We start from the raw sequence: 18,140 nt of genomic DNA on the forward strand, positions 1-18,140 counted from the left end.
CCTGAAAAGCGAAAAGAAAATTCATCACATGGTGACAAAGCAAATGTGTGTGAGCTGAAAAAAGTGAGATTGTTTTGAATGTTCAGCACAGGAGTCAATAGCAAAGGTATGGGGCAAGCAAGCCACATTCTCACTTTGATTAACGAGACATTTGCTGGATTCGTGGTAAACACAACTATGCAACCATTTTATGGCTAGCTAATGAGTGCCCTTTGCTTTTGAAGTCTTCCGCTTCTCTGTGCTTAATTCAGGCCCGAGCTCGTTAAAACCACCAGTGGCTTCAGATGGTCGTGTCGGATGGCAGGACGAAGAGTGTTTACCAGAACCAGAACCTGTTTTGCAGCATCTCCATCTGCACACTTGTTTACGTTTTCCTCTTTTTCTGCAACTCTTAGCTTGTCTAATTAATCCCTTGTTTTCAAATACGTCAAATGGGTTCTTGTTTTGCATATTAGATCCAGCGAGGTAAGCCATGTCAGTTTACCCACTGGAGAAAACAATGCCAAAAATCCTTGTAAAAACAAAACAAAAATGTTTTGGTGTAACTTGATCTGATCTGGTCTGATGCCAAAATCTATCTTACTGTATCTGGTTCAGGAGGACAATGTGAGGAGCAGAACGACCAAAAAAAAGACAAAAACTCACAGTTTCCCCACAAGGATCAATCACTTTTCATCTGGATGTGGGATATTAGATAAAGGTGAAGCCTACTGACCAACATTGTACACTGTGCCAGACTATTCTAATTAGGCGCACTGTACTATAAGTAAACATTTCCCAACATTTTTGGCATGTAGAGGCACCGTGAGATAATTACAGGCTTACAGGCTGGGGCTGGGTGTCTGTCTCCTCCTACGTATTGAGATGAGGAGGGAGAGGTCCAGCTCGTGTACTGTATATAAATATTGGCTGGAGATGGCACGGAAGCTTCATCTTTACCGGGACATACCTCCAGACCCTGGGACAACACGCTGAACCAGGTGAGTGCTGCAGATCACGGTAGCTACAGGAGGGTATATGTGTGTTTATTGCATGTAGATAAGGACTAGATTGTTGGAAGTGACTCATTTCTCACAATTTTTTTTTGTACAACTGAAGATTGGTGAATTGGTCTTGTAATCATTGATTTGTAGAGTGGTTGTTTTTATGTGATGTTGTTTTTTGTCTATGTAGCCTAACCACATTCTTTTTCATTTCAGCCCACAAAACAGCAGACACAATGGCAGGTTAGTGCGTCATTTGGTTTATGCCAGTGTAAATACATTCATTTCCACATACTTGCCGTAACCTGAAAGACAACTTCAAGGAGCTCTTTCTTGCCACAAGGAATTCCAGTGCTGATTCAATCTGTCCATATTCATTTTACCGTCCCGTTTTAAGTACCAAAAACTCATCTGATGATTCACACTGCCCCGTGTCTTTTTTATTTGGTCTCCAGATGCAAGCTTTCAGAAGGAGTTCCTTGATACCCATAATGCCTACAGGAAACAGCACAGCGCGCCTCCGATGACCCTCAGCAGCGACCTGTCCACCTCGGCCCAGAAATGGGCCAATCACCTGCTGTCGATCAATTCCTTGGCGCACAGCGAGACCAAGGATGGAGAGAACATCTACTTTGCGTCGAGCTCCGCACCCATGACACTGACAGGTACATTAGACACCCTACTTTTATCAGCCCTTCAATTAATTTTCTCAGTTCATCATTGATTGGTTTGATTGACAATGTTTGTTTGTTGTCTACATGCATCTACCTTCATTTACCTCATACTCAATTCAAAGGAGATTGTAGTTTTAGTTCTACAAGCATTTCTTGGATGCAGAAATAATCTCTTTGGTTGAGTTAAACCAATGGGCGGAGCCAAAGAACCACAGTTGTTCTGGCTAAGTAACATTAGACTGAAGCCCAGTGAAAAAAGGAAGAAGTAGGAGAGGAGGAAGCTAATATAGTGAAGTCTAGTGCTCTGAAAAATGCAATCTAGCCAATATTATGTTGTCTAGGTTAGCTAGTTAGCTAGTTGACCTTCCAAGTTCAAACTAGCCATACTAGCCTATAGCTGTCTAGGTAACCTGCTATCCTTCCAAGATTATGAATGCCATGGTCATGAATGAATGAAAAAAAGTCATTGCCATTTATATTTTTATTTATATTTTGACCAGAGTAACTTGCGCTCTGAAAAACGGTGGGCTCCGCCCATTGAAGTTTAACTCAACCAATGAGATTATTTCTTCCTCCGAGAAATGTTTGTAGAACTACAAGTCCAATCTGCAAATTCAAATGTTCAAGCAAGTTCATAGTGTGCTATTATGCATGTTTTCTCTTGCATCTGTATGTTATAGGGAAGGAGGCTGTAGAGAACTGGTACAGTGAGATCAAGGACTACAGCTGGAGCAGCCCTGGATTTGGCCAGAAAACTGGTAGGCTAATCCAACAACTCACTTAACTGACTTAACTCAAGCCATAATGATTTTAGATATTTGAGGAAAAGCATACATTAATGTATTCATTTGTTCATTATGTAACCTTTGCTGGGTTACATCAACAGATAACATATAGCTTACATTTTTTTCATATTTTGGAACCAGATATGGCATGGTACTTTTCAAATCTAAATTTCATAAGCTTTATATACATAATTACTAGATGACGTTTAATAACATTTGTAACATTAATATAGGTGTTACACTGTTAATTTCCTCTAGAAACTACTTTGTAATAAATATTCAGAAAGTAGAGCAAGGACAAACATTACAATATTTAAAATGTGTTCTAAAGAAGTGCATCTTGTGGTGCAGGATAGATCATTTTAGGACAAACTATTTCTTGTTGAGAGGGTTTTTGTCAATGAGTAACTTTGACAGTGATTTTATGGAGAAACATAAACTGAGGTATTTCACAGCAAATGTTTAGTATATATGGAATAAATGACTATCGTGATTATCTCATGATCATTAAAAGAAACTGATGGAAGTCGCTTATTATATAAGCTCATTGTCTCATTTTTGGCAAATGAAAAGTTTGCAATTGACAGACAGCTGAAAAACAAGGTTTTAGATGGTATCCAGCTGATTTTTGTAATAGTTCTTACAATATATAATGATGGTATTTGATAAAACAAGATGTGTTAATATAAGCATTAAAATATATCTTGATGACAGTGCATCAGACACAAGGCTTACGCTAGGCAGCAATGTATTTCCCCAAGGTGTGTGTGTGTGTGTGCGCGCGCGTGCGTGTGTGAGACAGTCACAGTTACTAACCATAAAGAGACGCGTGTGTGTTCTGTGTTGCTTCCTCCAGGCCATTTCACCCAGGTGGTGTGGAAGGACAGCACCGAGGTGGGCGTAGGCCTGGCGACCGACGGCCGCAGCGTGTTTGTGGTCGGCCAGTACCGGCCCGCTGGCAACATGAACGTGACGGACTACTTTGTGAAGAACGTCCTCCCTAAAGGTAACTCATTGCCTCAATTTTATATAGATATACAGTGTATATATATATATATATATACACTGTATATATATATATATATATATAGTATATACTTCTCTGGCTGAGCAACATATTGAATACATGGCAATTTTGCATGTTAGATAATAGCGATGACGCGGCAAAATGGCCACGCCCACAAAGTGCAGTACTAAGTGCAAAACCCTATTCAATATGAACAAAACAATAAATCGACAGTTTCTGTGGTTGCTTTGTTTTAATAATTTATGTGAAGTGTATATGGTGTAAATAATTTGTCATTACCTTTTCATGGGTGTCAAACAACAGCAATATCATTAAAATGTTTTTTTCTTTAAGTGTCAAAATGCTAGCATGACTCTAGCTAGTCGCAAAATGCTAGCAGCATTAGCGGTTAGCATTTTGCGACTTCCAAATGATTAAATTATAATGAGCATGCAGTTGTTTGACAGACATGTTCATTTCACATAAATTACTAGAACACAGAAAAGGCAACAGAAAATGTCAATATTTTTGTTTGCCCATAGAAAGTGAATAGGGTTTCGCACTTGTACTGCACCTTGTAGGCGTGGCCCACTTGAAACGTCACGCCATTCTTATCTGTAACTGCTTGAATTTTGACAACTTCATACCCCAGAAATCCTTTAAGAATAAGTGGCATGTCAATAGTTTTTCTACCAGCGTACCAGTAGCATGCTCCTCTATCAAGCTAGCATTTGCAGCCAGATAGATATGCCTCACCAGTATTTACTGTATCACTTATTGTTATCACTTTTCCAGTGTAAAGGCTGTGCATTTTACAGCTGGCAGAGAGATGGGTGGAGCAGGCATCAGTGGAGGGAGTGAAAAGAGCCGAGAGAAAACCTGTATATTGCTCTAGATGACCTGGACCATCTCTACAGGCATAGACCTCAACACGGTGTATTGCCAATCACCCCTACTGTGTAAATACGTCCAAACAGTCTTTTGTGTCTCCATGCAGCATGCCTTTTGTGCTCTTGATTTCTTGAATAATCATCCTTTTATCATCTTAGACTAGTGTGAACAGGCCATTGAAATCAGATATAATGTTGAATATGAAATGTTCACATTTAAATTATTAGGCCACCTAGCCATCACTCAGAGCTACACTCGAAAATATCAATATGCAATATACAATAAATGAGATGAATATGAGTATTATTATGAGAATATGAAATATTAAATGACATTAAAGAATATATACATTATACAGGATGTGCAAAAAATATGCACATTCATATGAATGATGATTAATTCATGATGAACTTCAGGTAATGGGTTTTTTTGTTTTGTTTTTCTAAAATGCTTATGGCATTTTGGTGATTTTAGACTCTTTCCATACTTGTGCAACATCTCTTTCATTCTAAGATTATCTGGTAATAAGCAGTAGAGCTAAATTTTATAGACATTTAATAGCGTCATTTCATCAGTCAGAACAATTGAAAAGCAAAGCAACACAGGAAATAAACATGAAGATAACCTACAATAACTGCAGACAGCAGGTCACAGGTCAGTGATAGTGCTGTTAATGTCTGTGAATCTCCAGACTGAGCTAATGTAGTCTGTCCATGGACATGAAGTCTTTTATCACTCATGTACTATATGCAGCCAAACCAGCCATATGAAAGTGGTTCCAAAAATAGCCAGCAGGTGGCAGTATAAGACAACAGAATGGTGTACTGTACTGTATATTCAGAAGCAGGAGTTGGACAAAGACAGGAACGTTACAGGGAGGTACATTACACACCCACAAATAATAAAGCATCTGGTTTGCTATTGTTGTTGTCTGTGGTCAAACTTTAGTGCTTGGGAAACCTCTATATGACAAAAATCATATCAAATAAATCAAATTCAAACAAATGATTTGACTTTTTAAAGGACTGGTTAATTCATGTCTTTAATTGATACTGAATGATGGACTTATCAGGTAATTATCTTTTCTTCTAAAAGATTAATTGATTGCAGGTTAATTTGGTGCAGAACATGGAGTGGCAAAGAATTTCATAGTCATTACATAGCATCATTTCAGTATTCAAAACACTGGAAAACAATGTAACAACACACACACAGGAAACCAGCAATAGATAGAAAAATGTAATGTGTCATAACTATAGTAGGATATATATATTGTAAGCACTGTAGTGATATTTTTCTGCATCCTTTCATCACTTGGACTGTTGTTGCCAAATCCCAACCCTGCATTTTTGAATAAGATTTAATATGTGGAGACATTTCATAGAATGACATTACAACTCAGATTCAGAATCACTGAAATCTGGCTTGTTAACATTGGTACAGAATCATATTAACAACAGAGCTTGACAGTACATACTAACACATATGGTACAAGGACAACAGACAGTATACTATCTATGAACAAAACAATAAATCTACAGACAGTAGACTATATCTCTATAGTCTAGGTGTGTTGGGGCAGCATGGCATACACTATGGCTGCAGCTACAGAGGGAAGTATTAGCAATTATGCAAAGCTCCAGTGAGCCATGAGGAAGTCACACAGATAAAAATGAATAGATTCTGTGTTTCACTTATGTCATTTATCCAGGTAGCAGCAGCATGGAAAACCATCCCATCAGCCAAAGGTCACAGGTTTGATCCCCAGCAACAGCCATGTGTCCTGTAACAGTGTCAAGGCATTATAACCAGTCATGTCATAGTAAATACAGGGAGGGTAAACTACTGTATGACCGCCAGTCAGTGATCATCATAAGGCAAACAACCACCAATAGCAACAAAAATCAATTATAGTTTCAAAAAAGCATTCATAGATCCTATTCGCATACAGCTTACATCAGTTTGATCATTATGAGGTATACCATCAATTTATGATTTGTGTCTTTAGGTATGACTATAAGGCTGCCTGCTCACTAATTGCAAGTCACTGTGGATTAGAGTATCAGCTAAATGCTAAATTTGTGTATGTAAATAGAACAGTATCTAGAGTTCATGGAATAAACCATTTGCATTTTTTTTGGGCCTTATTACAGTAACCAGATCATGTTTGGCTGATACAGAGTGCCCCCTAGTGGCTGTGAGGTGTCAGGAACATAGGTTTCATAATGCATTTTAGCACACAGTGTCCATTTTTAACATTCTGTCACAGATGAAAGTCATCTCATAAATCCACATGTATAAGAGGAGCCGATGGATTGATGTGGACTTTGTGGTTTAAATCACAGAGTGCCGGTATCTTTCCTCTATGTTGTGGTTTTTGCCTTTTGTATCAGCACCTGGTCAGGATTTTGGACGTGCGTACACTCCCTTGCTATTGTCATAAAGGAGTTCATCCTCAATCGATACACCCAAATATTGACATAAGACATAAGTAGCCTACTGTAAAGCGATTACATCACGGTGGAGATGATTGGTAGCGTCTATCTCACGCCAGTGGGATCGTCTGCGTTTCTCAGCATCGAGACCACATGTCCCATAAACCCCATTGCTTCCGCTCCCACCCACCCCCACCCCCAACCCCACACCCATCTCCCACGCCCACCTCTACCTTCCTTCTCCCATCCCCCATTCCCCATTTCATTGCCTCTACTGCTGTCATTTTGCTTGTCTAGGGTTGAAATTATTATTATACCCCTCACTCGCTCTATTCTGATTCATATTCCATTTTCCTTTGCTGTATCTTATTCATTTTGTCTGCTGCAACGACCAAACATTACACTAATGTCTAAAGATGAATGATTTATTGGTGTTAAAATGCTACATCATGCAGCACCTTTAAGAACAGATGTAAATTCAGCAGAGAATGCAAAGAGCAACCATACAGATAATAGACACTGAAGCTCATAGAAACCCATTCTAATCACAGCTTTGTATGGATCCACCATAGATGCATATTATCCCACTCCTCCCCAGCTGAGCCTATGCAGCAAACACTCCCACATTATGAGACCGGTGTATTTTTGTAACGTGATATCCTGTTTTAGCAGAGCAGGGCGGGGGTTTGCATGGCGGACTTCCCCTGGACTATCATCCTCGGTCAACTCCGTGGCTCTGTGGCTGCTGCATAGCCTGGTGATGACTGTCTGGCCGCGTTAGCATCAAATGGGCTTCCTGACTCAACCCTCTGGAGAGCGGCCAGGGAGACAGAGAGGCAGCGCTCTTAAAGGCACACCGCGCATAGCAAATGACTGGGGAGAAATCAATGGAGGGGGGATGCGTTGCTGCCACTGTATTATTCAGCAGCAGGGTTCGACTGATTTACTGGGCTGTGTAATGGGCCAGTTTGTGGTCCCATCTCTGATATGACCGATATGATGCAGTTTGATTGGTCAATACACTGTCTATGGGAAGCCTTTAACTTGAACTGATTCAGCACTAGTAGCATTATCCTGGGTTTCAATGGAGAGTTTTAGTGTCCCATGATGGTCTAAATGCTGTTTCAGAGGCTTTTCCACCCTGACAAGAATACAATTTGTGGCAAATATTTGTAATTTTTGTAATTTTGGGGCCCGAAAATAGTCAATTTTAAAGATATCAGCACAAAATTTGGGCTATTGGCAGCTTCAATCAAAAAATATCGGTATCAGCCTTCAAAAACCCATATCGATCTAATCCAATTACATCTTTGTAATGCTAATATTGAAATAATAATAGGCCTAGTGGTAATAGTAGTAGCAGTAGTAGATAGTAGATAGTAGATTAGTAGATAGCTAGTAGTAGATAGTAGTAGATAGTAGTATCTTGGGTGTCCCATGATGGTCTAAATGCTGTTTCACAGGCTTCTCCACCCTGACAAGAATACAATTCTGGTGCAAAGACTGAATATTTTTAAATGTTTTCCTATTTTTTGGAGTGAAAGTGGTCAAATTTAAAGAATATCAGCACAATATAATCTGCTACCTGCAGCGGCAATCCAAAAATATCATCATCGGCCTTTAAAAACCCTTATCAGTCGGGGTCAGGGTTTCTATTCAGCGGACTTCTCCCCCACCCGAGCCATTGTATCTCCCAGCCTCCTCTACAATACCAGGCCTGGGTGTAACCTATATATTCAAACAAACGCAGCTTTAACGCCATTATGTTCTGACACACTTTGATCACCTCCAGTGTGTGTATACGGACTGAAATCGATGTTCGACGAGCCCGGCGGTTTGCAGCAGAATGTGTCGCCGGCTGAATTCTGCTGCTGCGAGGAGTCAGTAACGTGATATGAGGGTGAATCAGTGGTTCCTTCAGCAGGCATACTGTACATGATCCCAGCTGTTCCCGTCCGACACCTGTTCACCCGTGTATCTACTGAATAGGACGAGTCACATACTGGAAACCCATTTCCCTCGTCGGGGCAAATCAATACTCTATTGTTTCCCGCATTTGAATTTAGAATGCGTTATATCCTGTGCCTGCAGTCATTCTGTACCAGCTGCAGTGAGAATACTGCATTTGACATGTAAGAATACTTTGCCATAATATGATCATGTCATGTTTTGCTTTGTTATATAGCTATCTATCCTGCATTGGAGGCTACAGCTGGTGAATTCAACCAGGGTGTGGCTTCTCTGTCTGTTTGCAATCCAGATAATACGGTCTGCAGCTTTATAGCATGCACATAAAATGAAGATCCAACATGAAGGCTGATACCAATGCCAATGTTTTTGGATTGAAAACATTTTTATGCCCAAAAAATTATAACAATTCCAAGTATTCAGTAGATTTTTATTCTTGTTAAGATGGAGAAGCCTCTGAAACAGCATTTAGACCATCATGGGACACTAAAACTCTCCACTGAAACCCAGGATAATAAGAATATTCTAACTTATTCTTGCATACTTGTGTTGAATCCAATTTAAAATGTCACATTAGAATCAATTCAGATTGAGGGCTTTTTATAGACAGCTACTGTAACATTGATAAATATTGTATTATTATTATCACTCAAACTGCATTATAGCCATCATATCAGGGGTGGACGACACTGACTGGATCATATCCAGTATTTGTAATATTCTTACAAAAATTATAGCACAAAATGAAAAAAAACATGGTACTATTTTAGAGGATATGAGGGGAATTAAGACACAGAAAATGATAGAAATGGAAATACTGTGTGAACAGATTACATGGATTACTTCACAGGAAACATGAAAACATTTGAGTCGTGTTGATGTGAGACTGCATGTCCTAGCAGCATCAGCTGCCATTTTGCAATATTGATCTGGCTGCTGGAGGCGGGGCGGCTGAATGCTGCAGTGTGCTGAAAGATGCTGAGTCAAGGGGAGCCATGCTCCTTCACAAGAGCTCTAGCGAGACAGACTGCATGTTACTGTAAGCACATTGTGGCCTATTTTTTATGAAAGTGCTTCATCATGAAGTGCTCCTAAAAAAAAAAATCCTAGAGCAGCAAAATCTCCTCCCGGTTGCTCTGAAAAGGCTTTTGAATCGTGCGTTGAGCTCCGGCTGACCCGCTCAGCCTTTCACCCCAAACCACTTAGTGTACGGACTTCATCCCCCCAAAGAAAGGGATGAATGAATAATTGAGCAGCTACGGCACAAAGGCGACAGACTGCGAAGGAACAAAACTGATTGAGATGAAAGAGAAAATCACCAAGTCCTGAGGCTGTCTGCTACAGACACACCCTGTCTGCCTCTGTGCTACCACTGCAGCAGGCTTTCCATATCACATACTACGATTTAGTTATTCAGCTGATATGCTCCTATTCAGATTGTCTTATACCAAGTGAGCAGGTAGAGGGTTTCGAATCATAATGACTATATACTGTATATATCATGTAATGCTTTATTTATCTCCAGAGGGAAAGGCAGCCAGATTTGATTGAAGTCATACATGGAAGACAGCAAAGCAGATGGAATCAGAGGCAAACACAACCAGTGTTTGGACATAAAATCTAAGATATACACCAATGATCCTTTGATATTGTCAGGGAATGAGCACAGCTAGAGACCAAACTACTCAAAAAGGTCCAAATCAAAGGCTCCAGCCACTGGATTGAAGTTAAAATCCTACCAATTAGGTCAAATTGTGTAAAGCTGCAAGCGATAACAAGTTTTAACAGTAGCAGTTTTAACCAGCTTAAGGTTGTTAATGCTGCCAGTTAATTAGACCTGGTTGGTTTGAAGTAGCTGACTGCTAACATTAGCTAAGGTTATGGGTAACCTGCTGGTTTGAGCAGGTCTTATCTTCAACATCATGGATGTTCCCTTCAACCCAGTTGGCTCATTTGGCCTCCAGCTCTGCTCATCTCTCAACAATATCAACAGATACTTTTGACATACAATATATTTTAAATTGTTCTGTCCAAAGACCAGTTGAGTTTGCCTCTGTTTCCATCTGCACTGCAGTCCTCCATTCAAAAGGCGGTCTCGCCACCCTGCTGCCCCTGATGGGCACGCATTAGCTGTTCCTATGACTTCAGGCCGTCCTCCAACTCCATCTGTAAGACTAAGGACATAATGGGACATAATAGGTCTACCTACCCATGTCCCATGTCAAATTTTGCTTAACTCTGGCAGTGCTTTTACCATTTGAGCTATGCCGTAGCCCACCTGAAAACAAGAAACTACAAGGATGCTAAAACGCTGTACAAAAGGGAACAGCACTACAGCACTAGCTAGTTAGGTGATACTTACTATTATCTTGACTTATCCTCTCTGACATAACTCCATCATGAGGCTGAACAGGGGAGGCCTTTGTGTCGCCAGATTACCCTGCACACACAGTATATGAGCGTGACCTAGATACGACGAGCATAGCTCATGTTCCTGTAAAAACACCAAGGCCCGGGCTGAGCGAATATGAACTCGTACACTACTATTTAGATTTAATGAGATGCAAGCGGGGGCCTTTGTTTTGATGAATTCCCATTCATTCCCTCCCAGAAAGCCTCGGTCCCTACTATGTCCGAGAAGGCCTAATCTACATGAAAATGCGAGGTATGCATAGATACTGTACTAGAGACCGAGCAGCAGCTAGTATAAAAGCACCGTTGTAATGCGTAGTCCCCGACTGCCCGCTGGAGAAGCCTAATCCTCATGGCAACGACCAGCCGGCATCAGTGTTTCTGCCCCTCGCTCCTCGGGGGCACGGCCACGGCAACTGTACCATGCAGCAGCGCTGGCGTCACGGCCACATTCTCACCCGGCATTCAGATTAACTATTAATAAGCCCATCTGCCCTCATTCCACAACTCTGTTTTAAAGCAGCCCCCTAACATCCGTACACACACACACACACCCCACGTTGACAACTCTGTGTTCTTTCTTTCTTTCAGACATCCAGCCAGCTTCAGTAGATTTTCTATTGTCTCCCCTGTTTGAACCTCACATTAAAGCTACATTCTCATATATTTCATCCATGCATACATTATCAGAATTAACAGCATTCGCAACATAATATAATACGCTTTGAGGGGGAATGGGGTTATGCAACAGGTTAAAAACATGCATTTAGACTGGTATGGAGCGGTTTATGAGCTATGTGGCGTATGAAGGTTCAGCACATTCCGCATCCTGTGTGCTCTATTCATGAAACATCATTCCCACTGTTGCTTGTGCGACGGGTCGGGAGGAGAAGCAGGCCGGCTCCCCATTCTGAATCGGCTCATCCAGCCATATCAAGTCAGTGTTGCATCTACTGGGCAGATGGGCACTGCAGGGCTTTGACTCTTTCACTCCTTGATATTGATTGCTTGTAATATTGGTGATCTAGGCATCGAAGCGTATTCTACCACTGACCTCATTGTTAGTCGATCTGGGTAAGAGAGACAGCTCAATGGCAAAAATGTAAATGTTCCTCAGAATGTAACATACAGTGTCCGAGTTTACATAAAACCAAATTTTTCATCAGGACAAAGGCTGGTCTGACTAGAATCGAATAGATGCAAATGTGGATTTTGATGGTATCACCCAGTGGTATCGTGTGCCATCAAGGCCTAAGAGTCTGCAGGTTTTCATTCCAACCAAGCACTACTGTACACACCGGCTCATTTCACTGATTTTCACAATTTCAAGCAGAGAGGGGGAACTAAGCAGTGAAATGAGCTGCTGCAGTGTTTAGCTGGAATCCAAAGTTGCAGACTCATGGGGGTCTATGGTACATTGGAAATCTGCTGTTGTAGCCACACGATTAAAGGCCAGTTATATAGCATGAACCGCTACATTATATTATTTGTCTGCGACCATTTCCTTTGCTAACCAGGCCAATGTAGCCTGACAATCAGCCACGTGGACTGTGGACGACTAGTGAGATGACTAATGAGATTGCTCTCCATTTTGACAACTAAAATGTTTACCTTTGATCAATGAATATACGTTTTGTTGTCCGTGTGAATGACATCATATGCTGGTGTAAAATAATCAGTGTGAAACCTGTTGTCTGTCGGATTCCTGCTTCGCCATAAGGGAAGTAGGACATGACTCGAGATTAGACGGTAAAGTCACACGTTAGAGATAAAGCTGACTGACAGCCAAGCGAACCAATGGCGGATAAGCATTTGAAATTCGATTGGACCAAAAATGTGTCTGTAAAAGAGGTTTGGGAATATCAGCCAATGGCTGTCCGAGATCGTGTGCAAAGGGCGGTCTCAAGCTTGATATAAAGGAGAGAGCTCGAGCTGTGCGCGCATTCTAAAATAAACTCAAAGTCATTGTGTTAAGGTATCATCCTACCTCCAGACAAAATGAGGGAAATCGTGCATCTTCAAGCCGGCCAGTGCGGAAACCAGATTGGTGCCAAGGTTAGTAATTCTATATATGTATTTTTTTCTTTTAGCTTTGAGTACGAAAGCAATTCTAATTTTGCTGTGGTTTCTACAGAAGCCAATGCTTTGTGTGCGTGTCCCTTAAACCACACCCTAGGAATTTCACTGTGAATGTGCCCTACTTATAAAAAATGCTATTGAGGATGAATTTAATCACTATTCGGATTATAATTAGGGCTGTAAAGGGTGTCCACAATTGTTTTAATCGTCATTTCAAACAATTAAGATTTAATTCGACAGTTGAATGAAAGTCTTTCTTGAAATGATTAAACGAAATTTGGATGCGGATACATAACATTACAGTCGAAGATGGCACATATAACGTTGGATGGGACGTTATGGCTGTTTATTGAGAACAGGATTAAGCCAGTTTGCCATAATTCATTCGGCCCACTGCAATGCGCAAAAAAGGGAAGTAACGGCGACTGTGGTCCAGACAAAACCCACGGCCACTCTTCATTTCCCTCTTTGATAAGCAACGTGATTAATGCAACGGATTCGACTGGATGTGCCTTTAAACATATTTAGTTTTTTTTTTTTTAAGGTTACCGGCTTATTGAGGCCTACTTTTCACTGCCGTTCAAACCGCGCCCGGTTTTTCGACGGAAGTAGGCGGTGTTTCGGTTAGTGACGTAACAGGGAATTTTCAAATTCATAACCTATGGACTACAGCCAATAGGAGGTCAGGCCGCGCGCGCCGAGTGCTATATGGCGGGAAGTTAATCGTTTGGAACAATCAAATACTGCGTTATATAACATAATCTAATAAAACGACAATATTTTGCCAGAAAAAAAAATACCAGTTGATTCATAGCGCCTTTAGTCATAAGCAGTTACAGCTGCTATTCATTACAGAAGAGCAGATGGCATGCCTAACCTTTTTATTTTTTTTCCTTGACAGTTTTGGGAGGTGATCAGTGATGAGCACGGTATTGACCCAACTGGCACATACCACGGTGACAGCGACCTGCAGCTGGACAGGATCAATGTCTACTACAATGAAGCCTCTGGTAAGTCTCAATCTGCCATGATTCAGTTTAATAAATTATTCAGATTGCATTATTTAATTTTTCCCTCACCTATTTTGCTCTGCTTATTCCAGGTGGTAAATATGTTCCCCGTGCTGTGCTGGTTGATCTGGAGCCAGGCACTATGGACTCTGTGAGGTCCGGACCCTTTGGCCAGGTCTTCAGACCAGACAACTTTGTTTTCGGTAGGTTGTTGCCTTGTGCCAGGACTATCCAGAAATTTTCAGTCAATACTGCCAATGTCACCCGAGTGCCATAAACTGATGTATTGATTTTGTCCTGCAGGCCAGAGCGGTGCTGGTAACAACTGGGCTAAGGGTCACTACACAGAGGGAGCCGAGCTGGTGGACTCAGTCCTGGATGTGGTGAGGAAGGAGGCGGAGAGCTGCGACTGCCTCCAGGGCTTCCAGCTCACACACTCCCTGGGCGGCGGTACCGGCTCCGGCATGGGCACCCTGCTCATCAGCAAGATCCGCGAGGAGTACCCCGACCGCATCATGAACACCTTCAGCGTGGTGCCGTCCCCCAAAGTATCGGACACAGTCGTCGAGCCCTACAACGCCACACTGTCGGTCCACCAGCTCGTAGAAAACACAGATGAGACCTACTGCATCGACAACGAGGCCCTGTACGACATCTGCTTCCGCACGCTCAAACTCACAACCCCCTCATACGGCGACCTCAACCACTTGGTCTCCGCCACCATGAGCGGTGTCACCACCTGCCTCAGGTTCCCCGGACAGCTCAACGCCGACCTGCGTAAGCTGGCTGTCAACATGGTGCCATTCCCCCGTCTGCACTTCTTCATGCCCGGCTTCGCCCCCCTCACTAGCAGAGGCAGCCAGCAGTACAGATCCCTCACTGTGCCAGAGCTCACCCAACAGATGTTCGACGCCAAGAACATGATGGCCGCCTGCGACCCCCGCCACGGCCGCTACCTGACCGTGGCCGCCATCTTCCGCGGGCGCATGTCCATGAAGGAGGTGGACGAGCAGATGCTGAACGTGCAGAACAAGAACAGCAGCTACTTCGTCGAATGGATCCCCAACAACGTCAAGACCGCCGTCTGCGACATTCCTCCCCGTGGCCTCAAGATGGCCGCCACCTTCATCGGCAACAGCACCGCCATCCAGGAGCTGTTCAAGCGCATCTCCGAGCAGTTCACCGCCATGTTCAGGCGCAAGGCTTTCCTCCACTGGTACACCGGCGAGGGCATGGATGAGATGGAGTTCACCGAGGCCGAGAGCAACATGAACGACCTGGTGTCCGAGTACCAGCAGTACCAGGACGCCACCGCTGAGGAGGAGGGAGAGTTTGAGGAGGACGGTGATGATGAGCTGGCCTAAATGTAACATTTTACCAAGCTGTATAATTTACTGACATGTCAGATCTTTCCAGTGCTCCATTATCCTCAATGTTTGTCAGCTTTTGCCGTTGTTGGTGTATTTTTTTTTCTTGTCTGTACAGAACTACATGTCAATAAAACCTCTTTTGCATTTAAGTCTTGCCTCCCTGGTTTTAATGAGTTGGTATTTTTCAAATCTTAACTTGGTTGGAGTAATTTAACTGTCGAGTAGAAAGTTTCTCTGAATGAGATCCTTTGTAGAAAAATGCTACACTGTACATAAGGTGTAGTATTTGCTTTACTGGTCTTTTCATTGGAAAGCTTGCTTGCATACATAAGGGTAAGGGAACAACAGTATTTATTCCAGTCAGGTGCTGCTCGTCTGAAACAACTAAGATTTACTTGTAATACTTATGAGATTAGTGACTATAATTCTGTAAGATTACAAAGTTTTAAAAGCTGGAGTTAATTATGGTACTGTGTAGTTCATGAACCAGTCAATAACACTTTCTTTTAGCTGAACTGGTAATAAAAAAACACAGCTGGCAGATGTCAAAGGCTTGGGACTTGTCATACCAAGCATCAATACATCAGAAAATAAATATTACTTTTCTCTTACAACCAGCCTGGCTAATCTGTGCTCAGTGTAATCATGACTGCATTGTAAGCTTTGTGCACAGCTGATGTGGAGCTCAGACCAGATCAATTCATAATTACCAGACCAAAGTCCGTATACTGCTACACAAACAATGCTATCATCTGACAAACATAATTTCCTTGTCCAACATGTGACTATTACAATACCTGAAGTATTCATCACACCTCAGGTCACTGCAAGTTTAACATTTTTAGCATAATATGAGGTATGCAGTAAAATACATACATGATGTATTGTGTTTTGCAAGTTTGTATTGGATAGGACAGGACATATACATTGTAGTGCCTTTCTAGACACTGGTGATATTCAATATTGAGTCCAGCACATGTTTGGAGTTTTTCCAGTTCTGGTCACTAGGTGGCAGTGTTGGTTAAGCCATTCTTTTCCATAAGAAGTAAGTGAGGATGCTTATGGCCAGCAACAGAAGTGTCCAATAACACAATTTCTTCACCTGGCCCTCCAAGTCTTGCTTCTGTCCAAAGCGTGACACAAAACCACTCTGCCAACAACAGAAAAAGCAGAATAGAGCTTCACATTATATCATTCTGTACAATATACAGTGGTAATGGCTGTAATAAGGGCTGCTAAAGGGTGCATGCTTAAAGTCACAAGGAAATAGCGTTTTAATAGTGTCTTGCTTCCATAATTCAATGTATTTCCGGTTGGGGTGGGCCATAATACAGGGAGGGACTGTTCAAAGGTGGATGGGTTGGACCAGAACAAACATGGAAAGTGAAATGCTTGAGCTTCACAAATTCTAAATGAATAAATTCAGCCACTGGGACACAAACATTGTCATGTTGCTGATCTGTCACTTTGGATGTTGTGTAGTTGCAGGTTTTCTATGATGGGAGGAGTAGAAGGGGGTTGTTAAAAATGTTTTGATGGTATTAGGCCTATATTGGTTGGAATTTGTATGTACGCTGTCTCAAATACCTGGCATTTTCCACTAAGTAATGGTATTTTGATACAGAAATACGAGAAAATAACAAAATTACTGACACTCATTGTCAAATAGGTGTATGTTGTGATATGGAGAATTAGCTTCATTTCATTGTGACTCTAGATGTCAACTTGCCTGTCGGTGTGGACCACTTACCCATCCTCCCTTGTCCCGAATCTCGGGGCAGATGACCCTCTCCACGTAGGCCCCCACGCACTCCTTCAGCCGGGGCAGGACCGCCTCCATGCCCCTCTCGCGGCACTGCAGGGCCATCTGTCCGGCCAGCACGTACACTGACAGCACCGCGCTCCAGGCCAGCTCCCTGCGGCGCCCCCCGGGGGCGGCAGGAGCAAAGTGCTCGTCCAGGATGGACAGGAGCATGGGGCAGGCCGTGTTCTCCGTCACATCCTGGAAGACGCGGGGCCAGCGCCTGAAGAAGATGGGGAAGCGGACGAGGAGCTCGTCGCCGGCGTGGCGCAGGGCTGCGGTGCAGGCCGTGGGGGCCGGGCCCATGGAGCCGTCCGGCCCCCCCGTAGTCACGTAGTCGATGTAGTCGTGGGCCATCAGATGGGCCTCTCTCACCAGCGGGTCAGGATTGCTCAGGCCAAGTGTGGCCTCTGGGACGTCAGACTGACACATGGTCCCCTCTAAGTCCCACTTCACTAAGCTGTATTCTCATTAGCTCGCAGATGACGATTCCCTTGCCAGGCGCCCATTTCTCTCAGTCACATCAATCTCTCACGGTGGCTCAGGGACACTGTTATGCGAAAAATCATAAAATGGGTAAAATATGCATGCAAACCATGGCGTCATTTCACTCTTCCAATCAGAAAAGAACGCATTTACAACTCACCTCCTCTTTAAAAACACGTGGCGCCAAGACGCACGCACACCGATGCCAAAGGAAAACAAGCTAGCAGGTGAAAGAGTGCC

General features: G+C 42.6%; 3 protein-coding genes across 5 annotated transcripts; 2 read left to right on the forward strand and 1 right to left on the reverse strand.

Moving 5' to 3' along the window:
* The first annotated feature begins 906 nt into the window (after positions 1-906).
* Positions 907-5,347, forward strand: LOC139915064 (Golgi-associated plant pathogenesis-related protein 1-like). 3 transcript variants are annotated; one of them, XR_013505047.1, is made up of 7 exons: positions 907-980; positions 1,200-1,226; positions 1,439-1,648; positions 2,338-2,415; positions 3,299-3,448; positions 4,267-5,160; positions 5,204-5,347. XR_013505047.1 is itself a non-coding variant. In XM_071903553.2 (6 exons), the coding sequence occupies exons 2-6, from the start codon at positions 1,220-1,222 to the stop codon at positions 4,246-4,248; spliced, it is 450 nt and encodes a 149-aa protein (XP_071759654.1). In that variant the 5' UTR covers positions 907-980; positions 1,200-1,219; the 3' UTR covers positions 4,249-5,347. The 3 variants fall into 3 exon arrangements, 2 of the variants coding, with proteins under 2 accessions (XP_071759654.1, XP_071759653.1); XM_071903553.2 differs by having other exon boundaries at positions 4,244-5,347; XM_071903552.2 differs by having other exon boundaries at positions 4,267-5,347.
* A 7,752-nt stretch (positions 5,348-13,099) lies between these two features.
* Positions 13,100-15,762, forward strand: tubb2b (tubulin, beta 2b). The gene is made up of 4 exons (XM_071903530.1): positions 13,100-13,209; positions 14,135-14,243; positions 14,336-14,446; positions 14,547-15,762. The coding sequence occupies exons 1-4, from the start codon at positions 13,153-13,155 to the stop codon at positions 15,605-15,607; spliced, it is 1,338 nt and encodes a 445-aa protein (XP_071759631.1). The 5' UTR covers positions 13,100-13,152; the 3' UTR covers positions 15,608-15,762.
* A 489-nt stretch (positions 15,763-16,251) lies between these two features.
* On the reverse strand, positions 16,252-17,901 carry bcl2l16 (BCL2 like 16). Its single transcript, XM_071903547.2, has 2 exons — positions 17,364-17,901; positions 16,252-16,763 (listed from the first exon to the last, which is right to left on the reverse strand). The coding sequence occupies exons 1-2, from the start codon at positions 17,844-17,846 to the stop codon at positions 16,635-16,637; spliced, it is 612 nt and encodes a 203-aa protein (XP_071759648.1). The 5' UTR covers positions 17,847-17,901; the 3' UTR covers positions 16,252-16,634.
* Positions 17,902-18,140: the final 239 nt, after the last annotated feature.

Source organism: Centroberyx gerrardi, chromosome 8 (assembly GCF_048128805.1).
Source record: "Centroberyx gerrardi isolate f3 chromosome 8, fCenGer3.hap1.cur.20231027, whole genome shotgun sequence".
Taxonomy (NCBI): Eukaryota; Metazoa; Chordata; class Actinopteri; order Beryciformes; family Berycidae; genus Centroberyx; species Centroberyx gerrardi.